The sequence below is a fragment of the Panthera onca genome, chromosome A3 (genome assembly GCF_046562875.1).
Source record: "Panthera onca isolate mPanOnc1 chromosome A3, mPanOnc1 haplotype 2, whole genome shotgun sequence".
Taxonomy (NCBI): Eukaryota; Metazoa; Chordata; class Mammalia; order Carnivora; family Felidae; genus Panthera; species Panthera onca.
In genome coordinates this window covers 79,762,048-79,789,642 of record NC_138341.1, presented here as the reverse complement: position 1 = coordinate 79,789,642, position 27,595 = coordinate 79,762,048, and the positions used below count along the sequence as shown (strand labels likewise).

Sequence of the window (27,595 nt, the reverse complement as noted above, 5' to 3'; positions counted from 1 at the left end):
CCAGTAAGACACCACTTCTCACACCTACTAGAATGGCTATAAATCAAAAAGTGAGAAGATAGAAAGTGCTGATGAAGAGATGTAGATTCTTTTGGAATTCTTTTCTTATAAACATTTTTTTAAATATTTGTTTATTTTTGTGCGGTGCCTGGGTGGCTCAGTCGGTTAAATGTCCAACTTTGGCTCAGGTCATGATCTCACAGTTCATGGGTTTGAGCCCGGCATTGGGTTCTGTGCTGACATGACAGCTCAGAGCCTGGAGCCCGCTTCAGATTCTGTGTCTCCCACTGTCTCTGCCCCCTCCCCGGCTTGCACTCAATCTCTCTCTCTCTCTCTCTCTCTCTCAAAAATAAATAAATAAATAAATAAATAAATAAATAAATAAATAAATTTGTGTTTATTTTTAAACACTCTCAAAAATAAACACTAAATATATATGTATATATAAATATATACTTATTCATTTTTGAGAGAGAGAGAGAGAGTATGAATGAGGTAGGGGCAGAGAAAGGGAGACAGAGAATCCCAAGCAGGCTCCTTCCTGTAAGCACAGAGCCCTCCCTACATGAGACTCATATCCACCAACTGTGAGATCACAACCTGAGCCAAAATCAAGAGTCAGATGCCTAGCTGAGCCACCCAGAGACCCCAAGAAATTGGAAATCTTCTACATGGTTGATTGGAATGTAAAATGGAGCAGCAGCTTTGGCAGCTCCTGAAGAAGTTAAATACAGAGTCACCCTATGACCCAACAATTTCACTCCTAGGTATAAACACCAAAGAACTGAAAACATATGTCCACACAAAAACTTGTACAGGTATTTTTATAGCAGTATGATTCATAATAGCCAACAAGTAGCACCCCAGGGTCCATCAAGCGATGAATAGGAAAATAAAATGTAGTATATTCATATAATTGAATTTTAGAACACATGATTCTAGCCTTAGAAGAAATGCCAACCACAATGTCATCAGTCTTATCTATCAGCGTCACAAAAGCTCAGTACCTGAAACCTAATGACATAAATCTGAATTAAAACAGTACTCAATTTGGGGCGCCTAGATGGCTCAGTCAACTAAGCGTCAGACTCTTGACTTTGGCTCAGGTCATGATCCCAGGGTCATGGGATCCATGTTCAGCACAGAGCCTGCTTAAGATTCTCTCTCTCTCCCCCTCTGCCCCTCTCCCTTGCTTATAAAATAACAACAACAACAACAACAAAACCAACAGTGCTCAATTGTATTTTTAGGGACTGCTATCCAAAGTTTATGGTTTGAATAAAGTTTCAGAAACAGAAAAGCCACATATTTTAGACCTCAGTGGAAAGTACATGTCTATCACCAATGTACTTGGTGTACACTTGGTGTATCACCAATGTAATTGGTTTTCCTAATTATTCTAAAAAATTCTAAAATTCTAAATTTTCTAATTCTAAAAATTCTAAAAAATTCTAAAAAAAATTATTCTAAAAAATGACTGCTACCTGGGTGAAAAATAGGGATTTCTCTTAAAGAACATACCTGAAATTTTACATACCATGTCTGAAACAGGAAGGACTGAAACATTAAATCATCATTGTTTTCACTTTAAACATACAGGCTAAGAGAAAAGCAATTATGTAATTGGTTGATAGACAAAGAAATTCTTTAAAGAAATTTTGGCACTGATTAACCTATAGACAATGGCTGTCGTTCTTCTATTCTCCTTTTTTGAGTCCTTAATCTTTAATAGTTGTTTCACCAATAAAGACCCTATGAAGATATTAATTTTTCATTGGAAAGTCTGTATTTTGGAATATCAAGATTTCTTAAATCAGCTAGGACAGCACAGTGAAAAGCCACAGGTTCTGGGGTCAGAGTCTACCTACCAGCTGAAAGACTCTAACCACAAACATATTTTTACGTTAAATCCCACTTTCCCCTCATCTGTATTTACATAATAGTTCTTGAATCTCTATACGTTTCCCTTCCTCTTAGATTCTCAAATTAGTTACAATGTGGTTATTGGTTCTAAATTAAGTTCTTTCGTTAAAGTTACATAAATATGTGGTTACTGCTAGGGCAAGCTGGGTTACTATGATTATTTCAATACTGTTTTAATAAGGGTTCAAAATACCTGTGTATTTTGTACTATAATTTCTCAACAGTTCATATTTGTCACAGAGCATAAATTAGAATGGGAGAGGAAAAGAAGTCATTTGAATGCTGCTGCAATGTAATCCTCTCCCTGTTCTCCCCCTTTTCACTATTTACATATTATCACAAATTAATAACCTAACCACAACTTAGGCCTCACCTTTTACACTATTTCTAGTAACAAAGTTCACTGAGTTGGTCAGACAAAAGATAACCATCTTAAAAGTTTTCTTATTAAACAAAAAAGAAAAATTACATAAACAGCAACCAAACTGTTAAGATATCTAGGAATAAGCCAAACGAGAAATATCCTAAAGACTCAAATAAAAAAAAATAAAATTTTACTCATCTACAATTAAATTAACCAAATAGAGAAGCATGTCTTATCAGCAATTTGTTTACCACGTTATTTCGATCACCCAGGACAATACCTGGCACTTAAGTGATTAGGCAGACAATACACTTCTTGAATGAGATAATTCAATATCATAAAGATGTCAAGTATACTAAATAATCCAAAAACTTAATGGGACTTAGAATTAAAACCAATCCCAACAGATTTGTAATAGACCTTGATAAGTTCACCTACTGCATAAAAAAAAAAAAAAATCATAAGAGCATGAACATGACCACAGATGTCTTAAGTTGTCTTTGAGCAGTTCTCAAACATTTCTATCATCTGTTAAAAAAAAACACTAATGATGGTCCAACAGCTTAGAAAATGTCTCACACATGCCCAAATCTAGTTTAGGAATCCCTAAATCAGCTGTTCTCAAAGTAGTCCCCAAGACCTGTTCAGGGGGGTCTAAACTAATTCAAGAGATCAAATCTATTTTCAAAATAATACTAAGAAGCTATTACACTTCTTTATTCTCATTTTCTTACAACTGTAAGGTGGAGTTTTCAGGAGGCCACATGACGTGTGATACTGCTCCAAGAATGAATGCACAAACATATGAGAATCAAGTTCTCTTCTAAGCCAGACAGTAAGGAAATTTGCAAATATGTTTGATACCTGTCCTTTCATTACTTTTTGAAAATGATTACTTAACGCTACTTATGTTAATATATAATGTGTTCATTAGTTTTTTCTTTAAGATTTTAGTTTTTTAAGTAAACTCTTTGCCAAGGTGGGGCTCAAACTTATGACCTCAAAGATCAAGAGTATCATGCTTGGTGGCTCAGTCACTTAAGCGTCTGGCTCTTGATTCTGCTCAGGTAGTGATCTCAGGGTTCGTGAGATCATGCTCCACATTGGGCTCTGTGCTGACAGAGTGGATGGAGTTGGCTTGGATTCTCTGTCTCCCTCTCTGCCCTCCCCAGTTCACATTCTATAAAAATAAATAAACATTAAAAATAAAAAAGAGTCCTACCAACTGAACCAGCCAGGCACCCCGAGTTTTATTTTTAAATTAATAACAACTATTTTAAGAACTTTTAATTTGTAATACAGTTAAGTATTGATAGATATAACCCACATAAAAACGTTTTTAGTTCCTTAGGAAGTTAAGAATGTAAAGGGATACTAGGACCAAAAAGTTTGAGAACTGCTGTTCTGACCTAACCACTGACACTCAGTTCTTCAGCTAAACAATGCTTTGCGCAAACTGCCTTACAGATCAAATCCAAGAAGGAAAGAAACTTAAATAAAGCACAATTAGTAGGCAAGCAACATCAAAAATAGCTGCATCAGCTCTCCAGAGATCACCACTATAGAAAGCTAAAGTTATTACAAGCTAACAACAAAAGTTTATCATCTGCTTTCTCATTCATGTATGGCAAACTATGACAAATATCACGTATCAATTTCCTAAACTATCAGTAAGGGAACAAGGTAAGCCAATAGAACTCTTGGATTATACATCTTTTTTATGATCAAATATATGAAAACACAAGGTTTTTAAAATTTTTTAATGTTTATTTATTTTTGAGAGGAGGGGGGAGGGGCAGAGAGAGGGAGACACAGAATCCCAAGCAGGCTACAGGCTCTGAGCTGTCAGCATAGCTGGACATAGTGCTGGAACCCACGAACTGTGAGATCATAACCTGAGCTGAAGTCAGACGATTAACCAACTGAGCCGCCCAGGAGGTAAGAAGGTTTTGTTTTATTTTGTTTTGCTAATTTAAGCATATACAGATGAGAAATAAATGCCTTTGTTGAACTAGACTATTTGGACTACTTGTTACTTGGTTTACTCCCTCTCTAGGCAGCTCTAGAGTATCTGATATACTCGGAGCTCCTTCTGAGCAGGTTCCTTAACTTAAGCAGATAACCATGTTTTCTACCACAGGGGAGGGACCCTGCTACCCTGATCATACCTGATTGACTAGGATAAATGTCTGACATTAGAACATTCCTAAAGGTGAGGAAACTATCTCAAAGACAGCCAGAACTCCCATGAAAACAGGGAAATTGCCAGTAATAACAGGAATATTACCTGAGTTAAAACAACAAATAGTGGAGTCACTATACTGGCAAATTTACTGGTGCAGAGAAACACAGCAAGAAGTAACCTGATGGTGAACATACCCTAGAACTCTACGGAATCCTGAAAGACTTTCTAGCTCCTGAATGACATCCCCACCGCCATGATATCTGATGCTGGGATAGATGAAATAATTATCTTCCTTCTCTCTGTATCCCCCCCCCTTTTTTTTTTTTTTGCAGGGAAGGTAATTAATACTACTAATGTGACACATCAACTCCCTTATAATCTGAAATTTATAACTACCACACTTAAGGGGATCAAACAAACAAAAAAGGGACCAGAATGAAGAAACAGAGGTTAACTACGAAAAACTAAATAATTTAGATCCTTTTTCTTTACACACATCCATAAGAAAATCAATTGTATTGTGTAAATGGAAAAAGTATGACGTCACTAGAACACACAAGATCCCATAAGGTCCCATTACATAAACTGAGGACTGTGAGAATTATGAGCATATTGGCCTTGGGACGCCTGGGTAGCTCAGTCGGTTAAACGTCTAACTCTTGATTTTGGCCCAGGTAATGATCTCATGGTTTGTGAGTTCAAGCCCCACATGGGACTCCACTCTGACAGCAAGGAGCCTGCTTGGGATTCTGTCTCCCTCGCTCTCTGCCCCTCCCTCCCTCTTCTCTCCCCCTGCCTCCCTCCCTCCCTCTTTCAAAAATAAATTAACATTAAAAAAAAAATACTGGCCTTATGTTTTGTATGATTTATAGATATTGAATCCTAGCCCTTATCTCATCAAGAGTTTTTCCAGTTGGGGCACCTAGGTGGCTCAGTCAGTTAAGCATCCGACTTCAGCCCAGGTCAATGTCTTGGGTTCACAAGTTCGAACCCCGCATCAGGCTCTCTGCTGTCAGTGGAGCCCTCTTCAGATCCTCTGTCTCCCTCTCTCAGTCTGCCTCTTCCCCCATTGGCTCTCTCTCTCAAAAATAAACAAACATTACAGAAAATTTACACTAAAAAAAAAAGTTTAACCAGTCAATTGAAAAAAAGCAGGAAAACTTGAATACCTTAACAAAATCTCATTCTCAGAATTACCCAAGCTGTAAAATTTTAGAACTTAGTTTTTGAACAAAAGTCAGTCACTGGTAAGATAACATGTGACTCAAATAAAATCAGACACTCAGATGAAATAAAACCTAATTTTAAATGAACATTGAGTGACTGAGAAATTAAAATAAGGATTAAACATAAAGAAGTAAGAATTAAAACAAGTATTTTCTCTGTTCTTTCCAAAACCTGAAAAGTGACTCAATGCCCTATCTTGATTAACTAGTAAGCAGCTGCTCATTTCTCACCCAGTTCTACCTGGCCAGAAACATTTTCAATTTAGCATAGCTTGAAAGGGAAGGGCAGGTGGAATGAATATAAAATCATTAAAAGTGGGGATTTTTATACAAGAGTAAAACCAGACAAATATCTTATTTTACACAAACAAGAACGTTAATCCTAACAGAGGGCTCTCTCCTTCTAGACCTGCTTCCCAGTCTGTTTTTCTCTCTTTTACAAATATTCAAAATATCCTTGAAAAAGACAGTATTCAACATACAGGTCAAAGCAAACTAATTCACAAGTAGTGGAACTTCTCTGGTCCCCGCCTCCCCGCAAATATCTTCCCAGTCCCTCCTTTCCACTAAAATATCTTACGTGGAATGCCAAAGTAAAAAGGCCAAGCAGTTCTGGTCCAAGGGGACCTCTGCAAAACCCTGGGATTTCTTACATTATTATCTGAAAGGCATTTAAGCAAAGGAGGCCATGAAACATGGGGGGGGGGGGGGGGGACTTAATACTAGCACATGAGAAAATAAAATTTTCAATTACATTGACTTCACTTTCCCTTCAAAATGAGCCAAAATATAAGACAACAGATTAGTCTGGGGCTGGGGGGGGGGGGGGGGGGGGGTGGCGAGGAACCAGTAGTAGCATTCCTCCTATACTTCCAAACCAATCATTTAACAAGAGGCTCCAGTGTTTGCACTTTAAACTTTACATCACTCATGAAAATCTTTATAATCAGTAACTTTTTTTCTAAAAACACACAAACAAGTGTCTCCCCTATGAATAGCTTTTTTCCATTATGAAAGAACTTAAAAAGTAAAGGATTAACATACATGTATTTTTTTTTTAATTTAAAGGACTTCTGTAATCCTGAACCAAGCAAACCAATTGAGGAGAAAAAAAAACTTTTTAAATAAGACAGTGGACAGCTGAGTGGATACTCCACTTAATATTCCCTAGACTTGATGATAAAATTGGGGTTTTTTTCCCCTCAAGTATTTATCTTTCAGATACACTTGAAAGATTTACACATGAAAGGATTGAAATGGCTTTAAAACATCCAGCAGGTGGATAAAACAGAAATGGTCATGTAATAACCATGGGTAATTGGTACACAAAGCTTTATTATACTCATCTATTTCTTCCACACGGTTGATGAAAAAATGCAGCCTATGCGTCAAAACATCCGGCCAAAAGCAAAGAAATTTTTGTCCCACGAAATCACCCAGAATTCTGCTTATTTTCTCTAATTTACCTGGTTTGATTAGCAAGTTCTAGTCTGCAAGCCAATTAACTTCCTCCAATTCCAAGATTCACCTTGATGTCTTTCAATTCCACTCATCAGCTAGGTGACTGCTAGGTAACTGTCAGGTGAGCACACAACCCAGAATTCCAAATTATAATTAGTAATCTTATTTTAACTTCAAGACCTGATATCCATTTTTGAGTCAAAATGACTATTACAGATGGTTGTCATGGTTTTTGTTTTAGTTTTACCTTACTCTCCCCCTAATCTCTGAACTAGTTTGGTGAGTGGTATACAAAGCTGAAATATAACAGATGTTGTTCCCTCCCTGGGAGTAAACTTTGAGAAGAGTGAAAGAATTCAATCGAATGTGACACACAGAAATGTTGCAAAAATTTCGGGGTAGGTAGCTTTATGATATATCCTTACACTCCCTCCCCCCAAAAACCTTTTAAGTGGTTAGAAAGGAGAGACCCGGGTTGGTTGGTTTTGTCTCCTCCCCAGTTTTTAGGGGGAGGTGCTTAGAGAGCAAAGAAATGACCAAAAGACAGGCCGGAAGAAGGAAAGCTTTGAAAAGCACGGAATCTGGACAACCAGCCCTTAAATAATTGAGACCTGTCCCCAAATACAATAAAGGTTAAGAGAGAGTTACCTGTTAAACACCTCCGGGTAATTCCAACGCACCTGAGCGGCTCAGAGTTTAAAAAAAAAAAAAAAAAAAAAACAAAACTAGCTCTAGGTGCACATATTCGAACTCTCCTCTCCAAGTATTCATAGGTACAAAGGCACAGAAAGAACTCTTCCTCACCGTCGCTAATAGTAGCGCCGCAAAAACAACTCTCTCGCCCTGGCCACGATGGCCGGGCCGTGTCCGGCCCAGAGAAGCGTCCTGAGCCCCTACCCCTGGGAACCCCGAACCCACTGCCCTGCTCCTGTGGCGGGAGACCCCTCTTTCCAGGCCGGGAGAGAAGTAGCCACGGGACCAAGTATCGACTGGAAGAACGCCGCCGAGGCCCTCCGCGCCCGCCCGGAACTGGGGTCTTGGCCCCGCGCCGCCCCATTCTGGGCTCAGGCCCGGGGCCCCGCGGTGCCGGTCGCGAGCCTCGCCCCCGGTCCACCCCGCGCCGGCGGAACCCGCGCGAACCCCTGAGCTGCGCCGGACGCCGCCGTGCAGACCCAGTCACTGGCTACCTGTCTTCGCTCTTGTTTTTCTGCTTCTTCCCCATCGTGTGTCAGCGGCGCTCGTAGTCCCAGCCCCTCTATTCGGTCTCTTACAGACCCAATGTCCCCCAGCCGACTTTGGTCTCTGTTCAGCTCCGTTCCCCTCGCGCTGCCGCCTCTCGCACCCGGCTCTCCACAGACCCGCGCACTGGGACAGGGCACATATGGTGTGAGCTCTGAGTGCGCAAGCGCATCGCCCAGCCGCCTCGGCGTGAGGACGCAGGGCGCGGCTCATCGAGAGCTGCGCTTTGGGTAGAGCGTCTCCAGTTCACCCGCCCCTCAGGCGGGAGCCCGAGCGCCCCCTTTCCACAAGCGTCCTCCGCGCAGCGATAACCGCGGGGTTCTAGAACCCTGACACAGACAATGAGGCCGAAAATTACCCTTGTCAGCTCCATCTCTAAGGGGGAACGCGGACTTGGATGGTTGGAGCTCATTTCAGAAATAAACCTTGGGCTTTCAGTCCACCTCTGTATCTTTGTATTCTCAGACGCACGAAGTTCAGTAAAGAACCATGATGAACAAACGATAGGCACTCTGCATGATAAATCCAGGACAAATTGTAACTTTCGGTAACATCCCTGAATTATGAAGTCTGTTGAGTCACTAAAAAAATAACTACAATAAAATAAGGACACACCCATTCCCCAAAATAGATCTTAATCTTTACATTCAAAGCGAGAGCAAGTTCTAAGAATTTGTGTTAGGGAAGGTAAAAGGAACCTACTAGGGTGGTAAGCATGTTCAATACCTGGATCTGGACGGTGATATTATGGGTGTTATCTATGTAAAAACTAATCATGCTGTGTAAGTTATACCTCAACTTTTTAAAAAAATTTACATCCAAGTTAGTTACCATGTAGTGCAACAATAATTTGAGTTATACCTCAACTTTTTTTAAAAAAATGTGTTCATTAAACACAATGCAAGGGAAGTTGGAGTGTCACTCTGGAGCAAGACCATAGCTGTCTCGTTTCTGATGTAACATTACGTGTCCTAAGGCTCAGAGCCTAAGAAAGTCCGACAAGGCGAGGTTGAGCACTTATAAACTACAACTTCCAGCGTACTTTGCTCCCTCCTCCGTGGGCCGTTTACTCCGAAGGAGGCTAGTAATCGGAAACCTGGGGGTGGAGAAATGGGAGGTGCGCACGCGCAGAAGCGCTCACCGCACGCACGCCCTCCTCCCCCGCCCAACTTCCTTGAGTGTCGCAGGTTGTGTCGCGGGAGGGCCGCAGCTAAAGAGGAGGCGGAAGTGACGGCCGGTTCGCAGCTACCGGCAGCTGCTGTGAGGGTGAAGGCACAGTGGACTGCCTTTCTGGAGCGACTGGTTCCTCACTTCTCAGGTATCCCCGAGAGCTCAGGTGAGGCAGCGGATGGTGAGAAAAAGCCGGCCACCGCCTCCCGGTGCTGATGGACACTTCACTCAACATCCGGCCAGGGCGGGGGATGGGCGCTGCCTAGATGTCGGTGTCAGTGAGGTGGAGGCGGCTTTGGCGCATGCGCCCCGGGAGGTGTGGAACTCGCGGCCACCTGAACTCGGCCTTCATCTGTTCCTGGGGGCTCAGGTAGTGGCGAGGATGCTTTTGGGAAGGTGCCTGGGGAGCATTTAAGGTTGTTCTGGCGGGTGCATGGAAGAGAGTCAAAGAAACAGGTAATTTGAGGTCAGACAAGCCCCTTCCCACCATTCTCGATGAACTGAAAAAGAGTCAGAGGTTTGTGGTTTGAAGAATGAAAAGTTATCAGAACCGCTACACCCCCTCCTTTCTTTCCCTTTTGTAAATGCGGTGACCACCGCCACCTGTCCCCTGAACAGCTTTTATTAATCACTTCTGTTCCCAATTATTCCAGAATTAAATTCTGAATTCATCTTATAAAACTCTAGGAATAAGCATTTTCTATACCTCTAATAAAAACAGGTTCTGACATGTAGGTCAGTCTCTTAATAACCAATTTTCTGCTTATTCGGCCACAACCCTAAAGGAAACAATCTTACTGACATTTTTCTTTGGAGGTAGGGAGTGTGAAATTATTTTACCATATTTGAAATGCCGCTCCTTGAAAGTTTATAGCATTTATGAGGAACTTACAGTTTGGTTTTTAAAACTCAAATACCTTTGAAACTTAATGATAATTTGACCAGAAACTAGGCACATATTCATTCAGTATTAACACATTTTTTGAGCAGTTAGCCCTGCTAATTCTGGGATGAAATCAAGTGTGCTTTTCAACTGCTTTTCCTGTGAAGAAAGATGAATCAAAAGTGAAGTTTGCAAGAAGATTACTTCTTTCCAGTTCGGCAGTTTAGATGGTTTGTGTGGGCTACGCTGTATATATAAGTAAGGGGATCAGTGAGTTCATGGTTTATTAAGATGTTTTAAGGTTCTTCAGTAGTATTTTCAACTGTGTCGTAGTTAATTGGGATTCAACATCTTTCTGCTTTGATAGGCAAATTATAAATTATATTTCTGTAGTAATAACCCAGGGATACACCTAAAATTTACATCTGATTGTTGCCGGCAGAAAATACTACATTGTGTAAAATGTGTACTTGAGATAGAGCTTCCTTTCCTATCTGGATTAGATTTTGTTTTTAAACTCCTATTTTACATTAAGGAGTGATGGGAAAATCAATATTTTTAATATTTGTTGTGATACTGTTTTACATCAAAGTTAAGAACACTGTCAGTAGATTAACACCAGTATCATTGTAGCCTCATAGAGTTTGTTAGATTATAGGCGAATAGCAGCGAAAACTAAAGTTTAGAGAACACCAAGCACTGTTCTTTACATAAATTGTAATGTGCTTTCTCAGGGATTAAATAAAAATCATTTATGTAGAGACCTTTGGCTCTCTATATCTTTGGCTCAACTCCACTCTGTATTGAAGCAAAGTTTGTTTTGTATATGTAAGTGTAAAACCTTAGTACAGTTAAACTTTACTGTTATTCACAGTCATTTCTGCTTTCTCTTTTCTTCTGGTTTAAAAAAAACAACAACAAAAAAAAAACCCTGTCAATATATGTCACTAGGTATAACTCCCAACTACCCATTTCTCTCTGGTCTTAAAGACTTGTCTTTGCTTTATTGTAGTGAAACAATGTAAATCAGAAGCACCTAAACTTTGCTGTAAGTAATTTTTGAGTGGTTTGACTATAACCTATTGAAAGTTCAATTTAAAAGCATTTAAGTAAAAATGTTTAAATGTAACATGAAATGCTGGGTTGTCAGAACACTTTGTAGACTACAAATTTTACACTTGCTAGAAGTTTTGAAAGTGGGAGAGGAAACTTTGTCTCTCTTTTTTTTTTTTTTTCCTCACAACTTTGCAAACTTTCTCCCTAGCACCAAGACTAAACTGTACCATTTAGAAGAATGGAAGCTAATACATCTGTTGACATGTTTTCAAAAGTCCTGGAGAATCAATTGCTTCAGACTACCAAACTAGTGGAAGAACATTTGGATTCTGAAATTCAGAAACTGGATCAGATGGATGAGGATGAATTGGAACGCCTCAAAGAAAAGAGACTTGAGGCACTAAGGAAAGCTCAACAGCAGAAACAAGTAACCTCTCTGCCCTGCTTTCTGAAATTACTTTAACAGTATGCTCCTAACAACTTATATATACATGTGCTGCAGTACTTACATTTCAGGCCTCATTTTTAAGGTTTTTATTTTTGGGGGTTAACTTCAAAGTATGATCACTGTTAACAATTTTCTGGGAAAAAATTAGTTTTAAAGAGACATTAAAAATTAGCCTACTCAGCATATTAATCCTCAGTCAAGTAAAAGAAACATGTGTCCAAGGTCATTTTTTGAGCTCAGATTTATTGGGTGAGGAGGAAGTAAACTAGGAAGAACACTGGGAGTACAAGGAGCCAGTCATTCATTCCCCTTTTGGGTAGTTGTAAAGCCAATTATACTTCAGTTGTGATCAGTGTAAGTGAGGTAAGAGCTGTAAGGCAATTTACATTGAAGAAATTTTCAGGCTTTGCCAGTGTAACAAATACATGACTTATTTATTCAAAAGAATGCATATTGGGTCACAAAGAAGGGTGGCCACAACGCTATCCTTGTTGTTGGTCTCTTTAGAGTGTGAGTGTGAAACCAACTTGTAGACTCTGGTCAAAACAAATTGGGTTAAATCCGTAAGTTTAATTTGGATTGAAAATGTTTACATTGCTTTACATTGAAATAGATTATTACCAATTCTGGTTGCTCTTCAGTTGGCTATGACTAAAACATGAGCTTTAAATTTTCTAGAGAAACAGTGAGTTTTGTTTGTGCTGCTACAGCATCTCTTTGATAATGTTTATCCCCTCACAATTTAGAAGAGTTGCTACAAAAGGAATCTTCTATAATGTGACTGAGTTTCTAGTTTTATATTTTGAGTTTTCTACAATAGGGTGTGTGTATATGTATGTGGATTTGAAACCAGGAGACTTTAATATAATGCTAATCATTATCTCAGGTAATACATGATGAGATTCTGCTACACATTCCTCTTTTTCATGACAACAGGTAAATAACACTACTAATTGCTAATGTTCAACTACCAAAAGTTGTCATAACCAGGATGTTTTTCTGCAAAGACTGAATCTACCTGATTTGCAGTAAGGAATATACATAATGGCTTAAATGAAATTGTCAGCAGTTAAAAACAATATTTTGAGTATCATTAAAAATCATCTCAGGCATGCAGCCTTTATGGATTTTTTAATTAATATGCAAATCAATTTAAAATGAATTTGTCATAGAATAAGTGAGAGGGTCTTATTTTAGAGCTTTCACTGCATTTAATCTTTTTTTTTTAATATGAAATTTATTGTCAGATTGGTTTCCATACAACACCCAGTGCTCATCCCAATAGGTGCCCTCCTCAATACCCCTCACCCACCCTCCACTCCCTCCCACCCCCCATCAACCCTCAGTTCTCAGTTTTTAAGAGTCTCTTATGTTTTGGCTCCCTCCCTCTCTAACCTTTTTTTTTTTCCCCTTCCCCTCCCCCATGGTCTTCTGTTAAGTTTCTCAGGATCCACATAAGAGTGAAAACATATGATATCTGTCTTTCTCTGTATGACTTACTTCACTTAGCATAACACTCTCTAGTTCCAACCACGTTGCTACAAAAGGCCATATTTCATTCTTTCTCATTGCCAAGTAGTATTCCATTGTGTATATAAACCACATTTCTTTATCCGTTCATCAGTTGATGGACATTTAGGCTCTTTCCATAATTTGGCTATTGTTGAAAGTGCTGCTGTAAACATTGGGGGTACAGGTGCCCCTACGCATCAGCACTCCTGTATCCCTTGGGTAAATTCCTAGCAGTGCTATTGCTGAGTCATAAAGTAGATCTATTTTTAATTTTTTGAGGAAATTCCACACTGTTTTCCAGAGTGGCTGCACCAGTTTACATTCCCACCAACAGTGCAAGAGGGTGCCCATTTCTCCACATCCTCTCCAGCATCTGTAGTCTCCTGATTTGTTCATTTTAGCCACTCTGACTGGCATGAGGTGATACCTCAGTGTGGTTTTGATTTGTTTCCCTGATGAGGAGTGACATTGAGCATCTTTTCATGTCCCTGTTGGATATCTGGATGTCTTCTTTAGAGAAGTGTCTGTTCATGTTTTCTGCCCATTTCTTCACTGGTTTAGTTGTTTTTCGGGTGTGGAGTTTGGTGAGCTCTTTATAGATTTTGGATACTAGCCTTTTGTCTGATTTGTCATTTGCAAATATCTTTTCCCATTCCGTTGGTTGCCTTTTAGCTTTGTTAATTGTTTCCTTTGCTGTGCAGAAGCTTTTTATCTTCATGAGGTCCCAATAGTTCAGTTTTGCTTTTAATTCCCTTGCCTTTGGAGATGTGTCAAGTAAGAAATTGCTGCGGCTGAGGTCAGAGAGGGTTTTTTTCCTGCTTTCTCCTCTAGGGTTTTGATGGTTTCCTGTCTCACATTCAGGTCCTTTATCCATTTTCAGTTTATTTTTATGAATGGTATAAGAAAGTGGCCTAGTTTCATTCTTCTGCATGTTGGTGTCCAGATCTCCCAGCACCATTTGTTAAAAGACTGTTTTCCGGGACGCCTGGGTGGCTCAGTCAATTGAGCATCCGACTTCAGCTCAGGTCACGATCTCGCGGTTCGTGAGTTCGAGCCCCACGTTGGGCTCTGGGCTGATGGCTCAGAGCCTGGAGCCTGCTTCCGATTCTGTGTCTCCCTCTCTCTCTCTCTGCCCCTCCCCCGTTCATGCTCTGTCTCTCTCTGTCCCAAAAATAAATAAACTTTAAAAAAAATTAAAAAAAAAAAAAAAGACTGTTTTCCACTGGATTTTCTTTCCTGCTTTGTCAAAGATTAGTTGGCCATACTTTTGTGGGTCCAATTCTGGGTTCTCTATTCTATTCGTTTGGTCTATGTGTCTGTTTTTGTGCCAATACCATGCTGTCTTGATGATTACAGCTTTGTAGTAGAGACTAGTCTGGGATTGTGATGCCTCCTGCTTTGGTCTTCTTCAATATTACTTTGGCTATTCGGGGTCTTTTGTGGTTCCATACAAATTTTAGGAATGCTTGTTCTAGCTTCGAGAAGAATGCTGGTGCAATTTTGATTGGGATTGCATTGAATGATTGATTGTAGATTGCTTTGGGTGGCATTGACATTTTAACAATATTTATTCTTCCAATCCATGAGCATGGAATGTTTTTCCATTTCTTTGTATCTTCTTCAATTTCCTTCATAAGCTTTCTATAGTTTTCAGCATACAGATCTTTTACATCTTTGGTTAGATTTATTCCTAGGTATTTTATGCTTCTTGGTGCAATTGTGAATGGGATCAGTTTCTTCATTTGTCTTTCTGTTGCTTCATTGTTAGTGTATAAGAATGCAACTGATTTCTGTACATTGATTTTGTATCCTGCAACTTTGCTGAATTCATGTATCAGTTCTAGCAGACTTTTGGTGGAGTCTATCGGATTTTCCACGTATAGTATCATGTCATCTGCAAAAAGTGAAAGCTTGACTTCATCTTTGCCAATTTTGATGCCTTTGATTTCCTTTTGTTGTCTGATTGCTGATGCTAGAACTTCCAACACCATGTTAAACAACAGCGGTGAGAGTGGGCATCCCTGTCGTGTTCCTGATCTCAGAGAAAAAGCTCTCAGTTTTTCCCCACTGAGGATGATGTTAGCTGTGGGCTTTTCATAAATGGCTTTTATGATCTTTAAGTGTGTTCCTTCTACCCCGACTTTCTCGAGGGTTTTTATTAAGAAAGGCTGCTGAATTTTGTCAAAGGCCTTTTCTGCATCGATTGACAGGATCATGGGGTTCTTATCTTTTTTTTTATTAATGTGATGTATCACGTTGATTGATTTGCGATTGTTGAACCAGCCCTGCATCCCAGGAATGAATCCCACTTGATCATGGTGAATAATTATTTTCATATGCTGTTGAATTCGATTTGCTAGTATTTTATTGAGAATTTTTGCATCCATATTTATCAGGGATATTGGCCTGTAGTTCTGTTTTTTTACTGGGTCTCTGTCTGGTTTGGGAATCAAAGTAATGCTGGCTTCAAAGAATGTTTCTGGAAGTTTTCCATTCCTTTCTATTTTTTGGAACAGCTTGAGAAAGATAGGTATTATCTCTGCTTTAAATGACTGGTAGAATTCCCCAGGGAAGCCATCTGGCCCTGGATTCTTATTTGTTGGGAGATTTTTTTTTTTTTTTTTTAATTTTTTTTTTTTTTTTTAACGTTTATTTATTTTTGAGACAGAGAGAGACAGAGCATGAACGGGGGAGGGGCAGAGAGAGAGGGAGACACAGAATCGGAAGCAGGCTCCAGGCTCCGAGCCATCAGCCCAGAGCCTGACGCGGGGCTCGAACTCACCGACCGCGAGATCGTGACCTGGCTGAAGTCGGACGCTTAACCGACTACGCCACCCAGGCGCCCCTGTTGGGAGATTTTTGATAACTGATTCAATTTCTTTGCTGGTTATGGTCTGTTCAAGTTTTCTATTTCTTCCTGTTTGAGTTTTGGAAGTAGGTGGGTGCTTAGGAATTTGTCCATTTCTTCCAGGTTGTCCAGTTTTTTGGCATATAATTTTTCATAGTATTCCCTGATAATTGCTTGTATTTCTGAGGGATTGGTTGTCATCTCCCTTTGGGTCATCTCCCTTTTCTTTTTGAGAAGCCTGGCTAGAAGTTTATCAATTTTATTTTTTCGAAAAACCAACTCTTGGTTTCATTGATCTTCTCTACAGTTTTTTTAGATTCTATATTGTTTGTTTATGCTCTGATCTTTATTATTTCTCTTCTTCTGCTGGGTTTGGGGTGTCTTTGCTATTCTGCTTCTATTTGCTTTAGGTATGCTGTTAGATTTTGTATTTGGGATTTTTCTTGTTTCTTGAGATAGGCCTGGATTGCAATGTATTTTCCTCTCAGGACTGCCTTCGCTTCATCCCAGAATGTTTGGATTGTTGTATTTTCATTTTCATTTGTTTCCATATATTCTTTCATTTCTTCTCCAATTGGCTGGTTGACCCATTCATTCTTTAGTAGGGTGTTCTTTAACCTCCATGCTTTTGGAGGTTTTCCAGACTTTTTCCTATGGTTGATTTCAAGTTTCATAGCATTGTGGTCTGAAAGTGTGCGTGATATGATCTCAATTTATCATAGGATAACTGAGAGGGTCTTATTTTAGAGCTTTCATTGCATTTTAATCTTTTTTATTAAAATGCTTCCTAAGGAAGTAGATAAGAAGCCTTAATAGATTTTATAGATACTCTTTTTCAAAGAGTAATATAGATTGCATAGTAATTTTGATTTACTGATCTATGTGAGTATCAGGAAATCAGTATAAGCAGTGACATAAGCACTTAATAGACCTACATGAATCAATATTCCTCAGTCAGCCAAGCACCCTCCTACTGTTATGACAGCTAGTGACATAGGAGTTGGGTGGTGAAAAGGACAGGTGAGAAATAGGAAGAGCCCATCCAAAGGCTTGGGTTTTAGCCACTAAGTGAGAGCAAAATGCTGCCCACTGCCAGCCCTTGGGTAGGCTCAGCCTGCACCGTGATCTGTGCCCATCCTGCTTGATTCCATTCAGCAGATACTTGGGGAGCACATGCTCTGTGAAAGAAACTATGCTAAGAGCACAGGGGTGTGCTGAGTGTCTTGGGAGAGATGCCATGTGTTGGTAGAGGTTCAGAGTGGGCTTGCCTCCCTCTTAAGAACTTGGACAGGTTCAGGTCTTTGGCCTATTGGTTAAACATATGGGAATTAATAATAAAAAGAGCTTTTAAAAAAAATTTTTTTTTAATGTTTACTCATTTTTGAGAGACAGAGACAGAGTGTAAGCAGGGGAGGGCAGAGAGAGAGGGAGACACAGAATCCAAAGCTGTGCTGACAGCTCAAGCCCGATAGGGGGCTTGAACTCACAAACCATGAGATCATGACCTGAGCCAAAGTCAGATGCTTAACTAACTGAGCCACCCAGGCACCCCAATAAAAAGAGCTTTTTAAAAAATATTCTTTTTTTAAGGGCACATGTTATTGGTCAGTTAAGAAAAATCATGAAATGTGACATGCTATTAAGGAATTGTATTTGAGAGTTTAAATTGTTTATAGAAGCCTGATTGGGGGTGCCTGAGTGGCTCAGGCAGTTAAGTCTCCAACTCTTAATTTCAGCTCAGGTCATGAACTCACAGTTGTGAGATAGAGCCTTGTGTCGGGATCTGTGCTGAGCATGGAGTCTGCTTAAGATTCTCTCTCTCCCTTCCTGTCCCTCCCCCGCTTGTGCAGGGGTGTGCATGCTCTATCAAAAAAATGTTTTTTTTAATTTTCATTTATTTATTTTAAATGTTTTAGAGAGAGAGTGCATGTGCACATGCACAATCCGGGGAGGGACAGAGAGAGAGAGAGGAATAGAAGATCCGAAGCAGGCTCCATGCTGATAGCACAGACCATGATGCGGAGCTCCAACTCACAAACTGTGAAATCATGACCTGAGCTGAAGTCGGATGCTTAACCAACTGAGCTACCCAGGCACCACTAAAAAAAATTTTTTTTAAAAGAAGCTTACCAAAGAAATATCACATAAGGAGAAAACACCAGGGCCTCCTGTGAGTGTTAGCTCAGCATTAGTCAATGTGAAATGGAAACCAAAACTATTAATGCTGTCTGTATTAGCTTAAGTCCAGAAGAAGAAAAGAGATGGCACTCGTGCCCCTTTTCTAGGCAGACCACTTCTGGAGGGCTCTATTCACACCTCTGCCACTTTTTAAAAAGATGAAGAGGAATTAGTCTCTGATCAGAGGAGGATAACTAGAAGAGTAAGAAATGTAGAGATCATTTCATCTGAGAAACAGCCAAAAGGAAATTAAGGGGGAGGTAGAAAAGAAAAGACATAGGTGAGATAGGACATCTGAAGGGCTGACATGTGAAAGATAACAACTTTTCTCTCTAATCTTCTGTCCAAGCTGGGACTCACAGACCAAAGTTACAGTTATACTGTAGTTCAGGGTGAGAAAACCCTTCTAAAAGTATAAATGCAGATGCTTTTTAAGGACATGTGCCAAACACTATTGCAGTTATTTTCATGTTGATGGTCTTATTTTCACAACTTAGTGAGATAGTTGCTTTGTGATCTCCACTTTACAAATAAGGAAATGGAGACTCAAAAAGGTTAATTAGAATTCTTAGACTAATAAATGGTAGAACAATTATTTAAGCCCATACCTTCTGCCTGCATGCCCAGTGGTCCTTTTTGTAAAAATCAGTTGCCTCAAAAAGGAAGCAAGCTACCAGTTGAGATGATGAATCTTTCCTGTGGCAGGAAGCTTGAGAAACAAAAAGGTCTGTCAGGCATGGTTGATAAGGGTTGATATGTTGGGTCGAGAAGTTGGATTAGATGACTTGTGAGTGCTGTATTGTTTCTGGACACCATATGAGAAGACAACTTTTTCTATCTAGTATACTACCCATTGGTGACCAGTATAGAAGTGGTTCCTGCCTCTCTGAGCCCACAGGGCTCCTAAGCTACAAAGCTGCAATAACCACTGCCTGTGTCTTCCCCTCCCCTACAAAGACCAAGTAGCTTTATCTCATGAGCATTATTTTTCAAAGCTTTGCAGTAACTTGGATCTAATGCTTCTGATTTTAGTAGTTTGAGCGCAGCGAAATTAAATGGATATTTACTTTCTTTTCATTTTATTTATTTTAGAGAGAAAGTGAGCATGAGTGGGGGAGGGGTAAGAGGGGGTAGAGGGGAAGAGAGAAGCAGGCTCCACACTGAGCATGGATCAAGGGGCTCAATCCCATGACACTGGAATCATGACTTGAGTCGAAATCAGGAGTTGGACACTCAATTGACTGAGCCACCCAGGCACCCCTTATGTCTCTTGAGTCTAAATTTTTATTTTTGAAGTTCTAACAAAACATTTGTGTGAAGGTACCAAGACAGACGATTGTTTTAAACACAAAGCATGCTGAAAGATAATCATTGCCCACAGACTGTGTTTGCGCTGACACTGGAAACATATGAAAGTAAATCACTAAGAGGAATTCATTTCCTTCTACAAGATAAAATCAACTTCATTACAGAATATTACAGTGATTTAGACCCAAAATGTGAAGTGGTACTGGAAGAGATATTTCAAGTGTGTAATATTTCCCTTTTCTCCAAATTAGGAATGGCTTTCAAAAGGACATGGAGAATACAGAGAAATACCTAGTGAGAGAGACTTTTTTCAGGAAGTCAAGGAGAGTAAAAAAGTGGTTTGCCATTTCTACAGGGACTCCACGTTCAGGTAACTTTGTTTCCATCAGTGACTTTTTAAAATTTTATTTATTTATTTTTGTTAATGTTTATTTTTGAGGGAGAGTGAACGCAAGTGGAGGGTGGGGAGAGCAAGAGAGAGGGGCACAGAGGATCCGAAGCAGACTGCACTGATAGCAGCGAGCCCAATGCAGGGCTTGAGCTCACGAACTGTGAGATCATGACCTAAGCTGAAGTTGGACACTCAACTGACTGATCACCTAGGTGCCCCAAGTGAGTTTTTAAAAATATCATGAGATCTTTGAATAGAGATATGCTACTAACATAATAGAGAAATTAAGAAAAATAAGAGGAACTGCTTCTTAAGTTCTTTGTACTTGTGTACAAATCTCCATTAAACAGTTGTTATTTTGAAGATTAATGTAAAACCTGTGATACAAAAAAGTATAAATGAACATTATTGAAATTCAAGATTATTTCCACAGAACCAGCTATTTTCTGAATTATATTTCCACTAGATAACTTTAAAAACATCTAAGAAACATACATGTAAATTTTCTGTCAACACAAGAATTATTTATTTATTTATTTATTTTGGTGCTGTTATGATACAGGTGTGATGTGGGGAGTGGGGGCCAACCTTTGAACACCAGCTTTGAATTCACTCCTCAGCTAGCAACTCATGGGGAGACAATGGTTTGGCCAAGCCTTTCACTAGAAGCATCGCTGGGACTGCCAGCCTTGGCCGAAAGCAGAGGAAAGTGATTTATGTTAGAGAGGCCAGGTCTGCAAGCCTCTCTATGGAGGCAGAATCCTTGTACAATGAAAATACCCCTAGAAGAGATTATATCTTAACTCAGAGGACTCATGCCTTTCTTTCTTTTAACCCCAAAATTTGATTAGTTGCCAACTTTTAGAAATTGAGAGATACAGTTTTTTTAATCCAGATTTCAGAATTTTAAAAAAATCGAATTAACTTAATAGCAAACCTAGAATTCAGTATGAAAGCAGTTTGCTAATACTGAAGATCAGCTGCCTCCCTCAGACAGATATACACTCCAGTGTAGAGTCTCCATCATTCACTGTTGTCTCAGCCCTGCCCTCTTCCCTCATTTCAGTAACCCACCCAGCCCTTGTCTTAAACTCACCACCCAGTAACTTGGTTATTAATTAACATTTTTCATGGATTGATTACCTGGGATTTGTGGACTAAGGTAATAAAAAGGAAAGAAAATGTTGAGATTGTGAAATCTGTATGGGAAAGTGGGAAGGAATTAGGAAAGAAAAGAATATCAGAGAAACCTTCTGCCACCATGGTACTCTATCATCTCCCATTGGCACACATTTCTCAAGTTGCCAACTTCTGACATATATGATGAGGTGATGTGTTAATATCATATTACTCTCTAAGATTGATATTATATATTATATGATGTTTATTAGATGTATTTGTCCACTAAATTGTTAGGTTTGTGAAAGCAGAGAGTTTGCCTCTATTGTGGTTAACTGTGCTCCCCAAGTTCCTAGCCTTAGAGCAGCAATGGCTGACAACACATACTAGGTGCTCAGTAAATATATTTGATGGGGGTATAAACAATGCAATACCAGGAGTACTTACCTTCAAAACAAATGAAAAATAAGGCGTGCCTGGCTGGCTCAGTCAGTAGAGCATCTAACTTGATCTTGGTGTCTTGAGTTCAAGTCCAACATTGGGTATAGAGATTGCTTTAAAAAAAATTAAAAAAAAAAAGAGAGTGCCTGAGTAACTCAGTCAGTTAAGCATCCAACTCTTGATCTCAGTTCAAGTCTTAATCTTACAGTTCGTGAGATCGAGCCCTGCATCGGGCTCTGCTTTTAGCACAGAGATCTCTCTGTCTCTCCCTCTCTCTCAAATAAACTTTAAAAGAAAAGAAAAATCAAAGATCAAAATGTTTTATATATAGATCTGATATAGGTATCAAAGTTCTTGGCACATAGCAGGCTGGATACTTGATGTGTAAAATCCTGGAACATTAACAATGACCCTTCAGGTAAGTAGGTGTAATTCCAGTGCTTTATGTGTGGAGACCAAGACTTGGAGAAATTAAGTAACTCACCTAATGTCACTCATCTCCTAAATGATAGAAGACGATTTAAACCCAGGATTTAAGCCTAATGCTGTTTTAACTACACCATGATTGCTGCTTCTGGGTTAAAAAAAATGGATTAATTTAAAATAGGTTCCATATAACTCCAGTAAAACCATGGAGTTGATTTATCTACAAGTTTTCAAGAACATGTTTCTCATATAATGGTTCATTTATCATTTGTGCTTCATTCAGAAACTAATTATTAATTTGTTCTCTCCTACCATTTTTCACTAGTCTCATTGCTATACTACATGGGTGATATATGAAAAGATACTTTCAGAGGTAAAGTGATGAGGCATCCAGGTTACCAGAAACTTGCTGGACCCAATCCTAATTCAGGAATAAGTACACCAAGAAGTGCCCAGAAAGCCTGCTAATAACAACTATGAAACATTTGATGTCTTCATCATCTAAAGCAGTAGTTCTCAAATTTATGGGGCATGAGAGTCACCTGCCTGTTTCCCAGCTCCACTCCCAGAAAATTTTGGTTCGTCTATATGTTTTAAAAGTTAATTTTAATAAATACCTGTGATTAAAAACTATTGCTCAAGGGGTCCCTGGGTGGCTCAGTCAGTTAAGTGTCTGACTGTGGCTCAGGTCATGATCTCATGAGTTCAAGTCCCACATCGGGCTCTCTACTGTCAGCACAGAGCCCACTTCAGATCCTCTTTCCCCATCTCTTTCTGCCCTTCTCCTGCCTCAAAATAAACATTAAAAAAATTAAAAGAAAAAAAAAAAGAACTGCTCAAGAAGATTATTATTAAGAGTAGTCTTTTTTAGGAACCCTAGAGGATTGACCAATTTAAAATGCATTTTAACTTACAGGAAATGTCATTTCCATTTTTCTTTTCAAAAGAAGGTGGCTTAATAAAAGTTACTCCTGATATTTTTCATTTCTTTAGAACCTTATGACCATATTTATAGCCCTTAACCTTATGCTTTTTTTTTTTTTAATTTTTTTTTAATATTTATTTATTTTTGAGAGAGAGAAAGAGAGAGAGAGAGAGAGAGATGGCATGAGCAGGGGCAGGGCAGAGAGAGAGGGAGACAGAATCTGAAGCAGGCTCCAGGCTCTGAGCTGTCAGCACAGAGCCCAATGCAGGACTCGAACTCACAAACTGAAATCATGACCTGAGCCGAAGTCAGACACTTAACCGACTGAGCCACCCAGGCGCCCCTTAACCTTATGCTTCTTAATGAAAGTTGCACAATTGGGAGAGTTCTTTCTCAATGACACCATTCAGTCTTAGTGACTTCCAAATAAGGCACTGTATATACATTTCTGATTCTGAAAAGTCTCCTCTGAGTTCTGTCAAGTTCAGTTTTGTCACCTTTCAAGTTCCATGTATGAGACACCAGTAAACAAAGATAAATGACAATTTTTTGTTCTTACCAAGAACATGACAACTTCATGAACCACTTACAATTAAAGCATATATTTAATATTTTGTTTTTTATGAATATCATTAGGACACATCTGACTTCTAGAATACTGGATTCTTTTTCTCCCTCTTATATCATTTAGCTAACCTATGAAAGAGAAATGAGGTTATCCGACACAAGCATGCGTTGGCTGCCAAATTATATTCAAATAGAAAAACTATAAAAATAGATGTACCTTTATGATATTTATTTTAGGGGCACCTAGGTGGCTCAGTCAGTTTAGCGTCCGACTTCGGCTCAGGTCGTGATCTCACAGCTCATGAGTTCGAGCCCTGCATTGGGCTCTGTGCTGACAGCTTGCAACCTGGAACCTGCTTCAGATTCTGTGTCTCCCTCTCTCTCCGCCCCTAACCCACTTGCATCCATCCTGTCTCCTGTCTCTCTCAAAAATAAATAAACATTAAAAAAAATTTTTTTTAAATAAGTATGTTTAAGCTTTTGATTTTCTACATGCTGTTGTTTGCAGGTGTAAAATATTAGACCGACATTTGGTAATATTATCCAAGAAACATCTGGAGACCAAATTTCTGAAGCTGAATGTGGAAAAAGCACCTTTCCTTTGTGAGAGACTGCGTATCAAAGTCATTCCCACACTAGCACTGGTAAAAGATGGAAAAACACAAGATTATGTTGTTGGATTTACTGACCTAGGAAATACAGATGACTTCACCACAGAAACTTTAGAATGGAGGCTGGGTTGTTCTGATATTCTCAATTACAGGTAACTTTTAGCAAAACAATTTTAATTCACATATTCAGTTGATGTTTTTAGAGAAGTTTTTTTATGTCAACATTTATGGAGCTAAGTTTTCTGAAACAAAAAGTTTCACAAATGAAAAATGTATTTCTTAAAGTACATTATTACTTTAAACAAAATCCATTAGATCTTAAAACAAAATCCATTAGAGATAAAATTGAGTCTTGGAGTACACCTAGCTATAAAAGTTTTCAACCTAGATCTTATCGAACTAATTTTGTATTAGTCTAGAAACCCAAAATGACATTGAACATCAGATTTTTTAATGTAGCTATTCTTGTCTTGTAGAATCTGATAAAATGTATAATCTGGTATCTGATTAGCTTAAATGACTTACCATGAAGAACAGTCTCAATTTGAAAACAATCAAAAATGCAACTTCCATTTTTCATTCATCTCCTTGTCTGCTTCTCCAAGTAATTTATCTAATTCCATAAACCATATCATCTAGTCTTCTGTGCCTGTTTTTGATTTGCAAAATTAACAGATAAAATTATATAATTATCATTCCACAGTCCTAGTGCCTTTCAGTAAGTAGAAAGTTCTCTCCTCTTTTTCCTCCCCCTTTTTCTCTGAATCTCCCCTACACCTGCCTAAATTATCCCTACATTGGAATTTTAGGTTTTACTTTTCTTAATACTAAGTAAAACATTTTTTTGAAATGAATTTTGAAATGATTTCAAACTTTAAACAAGTTGGAAACTAGTACAAAGAATTCTCATAGACCTTTTGCCCATATTTCTCAAGTTTTAAAAAGTTTACATTTGCTTTATCATTTTTCTGAATACATAAATACTGTTTTCAAAACCATTTGAGGAGGAGTTGGAGATGTATTGTCCCTATACTCCTAAATATTTCCTTGTGTATTTTCTAATAAAGACTTTTTCTTATATAACCACAGTAGAGTAGTTAAGATGAGAAGTGTTTTATAATATGTAGACCTTATTCAGATTCTACCTTTGTCCCAATAATGTCCTGCATACTAAAATGTTGCGTGTAGTTACTGTGTATTTTTAGTTCCATTAACCTGTAACAACTTGTCATTTTTCAATACTTTGACATTTTTGAAGAGTACATGTTATTTATTTTGTAGAGCATCCCTCAATTTGGGTTTGTCTCATGTTTCAAGATTAGGTTTGGACTATGCATTTTTCATAGGTACATGATGGAAGGGATGTTATATTCCTTCTCAATGTATTGTAGCAGGAGGTATAGGATGGTTTGTTTGTTTCATTTCTGGTGGTAATAACTGAGCATTGGTTAACCAGTTGTCTACCAACCCAAATGATGATTTAGGAAGAACTTTTCCATATTACACATTAATTCACTTTTTCATTTATTTGTATTAGAATGGGCAGTGGCTTATCTTATCCATTGGGTTATATTTGGTTATTAATATTATTTACTTTGAAGCCCAGATTGCCCCAGTGTGGTCAGTGAGAGCCCCTCTTATGGAGCCTTCTTTGTCTTTTCCATGTGTCTCAATAGTTCTTTAAGTACTTGCTTTCTGGTGCAAATAAGATGTCTTAGAGAGGGACTCATGTAGTACTTTCCCTAGAATTGGCTGTTTCTTCAGGGAACCATGGTTCCTCTCAGTGGCAAATGATATTTCAAAACCAGAATCTAGGTGCCAGACATCTTCCCAGATATTTTTGAAAGAAGTTGTTTTCTCATTTCATATATTTCTCAAGCATCATTGAAGTTTCATACCAATTCCAGGTTAATGATAATGAATTCCATGAGTTTTCTTGATGTTTATCTAAACATTATAAGATATTAAACAGGATCAAACCAGCCATAACAAGCTATCAGAAATAGAGCACCATTTTCTGTGTCATTCTTACAGTGACAAGAATCTAATCCAAGTTCAGCATATCCAAAACAGATGGAAAAACAATTTCATTTCTTTCTATGCTTTTCAGTCAGAAATTCTATTGGTACATCCTCTGAGATGTTAATCAGTAATTAATGCTAAAAGAGAAAATAAAACATTGATATAAGAGACTTAGTAATACAAAATAAGGTTTAAAACTTTTAACCATAATTGTGAATAATATACCTCTTCTGTAACACCAGCATTAAAGAAAACTTTATTCCACGTTAGGAAGAAAAGAATTTTTTGTGCAGGTTAGCATACCAACTGTACAAAATTATAAAGAGTAAATGCTTTTCAAATTTGCTTTATTTTTAGTGGAAATTTAATGGAGCCACCATTTCAGAGCCAAAAGAAATTTGGAACAAACTTCACAAAGCTGGAAAAGAAAACTATCCGAGGGAAGAAATATGATTCAGACTCTGATGATGATTAGAAATTAATTATAATTCTTTGTAAATTGTCTTTTTATTTCTGCTTCAAAATTAGATGTGTTTTCTAAATTCAGTTGGTTTTGATACATTGGTCATCTAATGGTCATATTCTAGAGTTTTGTACAGTTTCATCACATTGAAAGACATCTTTAATATTTTCTGTGTGGCACTTGTGTTGAAGAAAACTGAGTTCTTAAATTATCCAGCAAGGGTCTGGATTCTCTATTTTTGAGATTGATTTTATCACAATATGATTCTTAGGTCTTTATACCATTCACAATTGTGTTTTTAATCTACTGGATTGGAAATAGGAATTCAAATTATTCCAGGACTAATTCTTACACAGCATCATTTCCTTTATACAACAGGTCAAATTACATTTACTGGTGTAACAGACTCACTTGTAAATGAATTATAAACACTCTTTACTTCTGGAATATATTTAACTATTAAAAAACTGCTTATTTATTCTGTAGGCTGTGTGTTGATGTTGAATGAACTGATGGCAGCAGAAAGTTTTTTCAGGTTTTGAACATTTTGCCTTAGAATTCTGATTACTTGTATTTTAATACATGCATTAAAAATAATCAGGAAGCATGTTTGGAATGGCAACATGAGATCTGCACACTCCTCAGTGAAAATAACTGGTAAATATATATATGTATATATTTTTTCACTTAAAGTCTCTGGGAATTGTCATAAAAGCATACAGCAAACAAAAACATTTGTTACAGAAACATATATTCAAGAAAACACTGAAGCTTGGTAAGAATAGTGAATCCCTCTGGTATTTGAGCCATGACCCCATACCCTTCTGCC

At 38.4% G+C, this 27,595-nt stretch overlaps 2 protein-coding genes across 6 annotated transcripts in view; one reads left to right on the top strand and one right to left on the bottom strand.

The window, feature by feature from the left end:
- The window catches only part of EIF5B (eukaryotic translation initiation factor 5B), a 90,611-nt gene extending 81,977 nt beyond the window's left edge, over positions 1 to 8,634 (bottom strand). Inside the window, exon 1 of one of the 2 annotated variants that reach the window (XM_060645313.2) lies at positions 8,347 to 8,634. In XM_060645313.2, coding sequence (XP_060501296.1) covers positions 8,347 to 8,611 — 265 coding nt within the window. In that variant the 5' untranslated portion in view covers positions 8,612 to 8,634. The remainder of the gene's footprint in view (positions 1 to 8,346) is intronic. The other variant, XM_060645322.3, reaches the window with a different exon arrangement.
- Positions 8,635 to 9,556: 922 nt separating this feature from the next.
- Positions 9,557 to 27,251, top strand: TXNDC9 (thioredoxin domain containing 9). Of its 4 annotated transcripts, XM_060608529.2 has the most exons (6): positions 9,557 to 9,734; positions 11,464 to 11,499; positions 11,716 to 11,934; positions 20,053 to 20,171; positions 24,179 to 24,433; positions 26,661 to 27,251. In XM_060608529.2, exons 3-6 carry the CDS (start codon positions 11,746 to 11,748, stop codon positions 26,776 to 26,778), a joined length of 681 nt encoding a protein of 226 aa, XP_060464512.1. In that variant the 5' UTR covers positions 9,557 to 9,734; positions 11,464 to 11,499; positions 11,716 to 11,745; the 3' UTR covers positions 26,779 to 27,251. The 4 variants fall into 4 exon arrangements, with proteins under 4 accessions (XP_060464512.1, XP_060464504.1, XP_060464494.1 ...); XM_060608521.3 differs by lacking the exon at positions 11,464 to 11,499 and having other exon boundaries at positions 9,557 to 9,716; XM_060608511.2 differs by lacking the exon at positions 11,464 to 11,499 and having other exon boundaries at positions 9,558 to 9,734.
- The last annotated feature ends 344 nt before the right edge of the window (positions 27,252 to 27,595 follow it).

Coding starts and splice junctions, on each gene's coding strand:
- TXNDC9 (XM_060608521.3), top strand. CDS start 11,746: ATGGAAGCTAATACATCTGTTGACATGTTTTCAAAAGTCCTGGAGAAT. Junction 20,172..24,178: donor TACAGGGACTCCACGTTCAG/GTAACTTTGTTT, acceptor TGTTGTTTGCAG/GTGTAAAATATTAGACCGAC. Junction 24,434..26,660: donor TCTGATATTCTCAATTACAG/GTAACTTTTAGC, acceptor CTTTATTTTTAG/TGGAAATTTAATGGAGCCAC.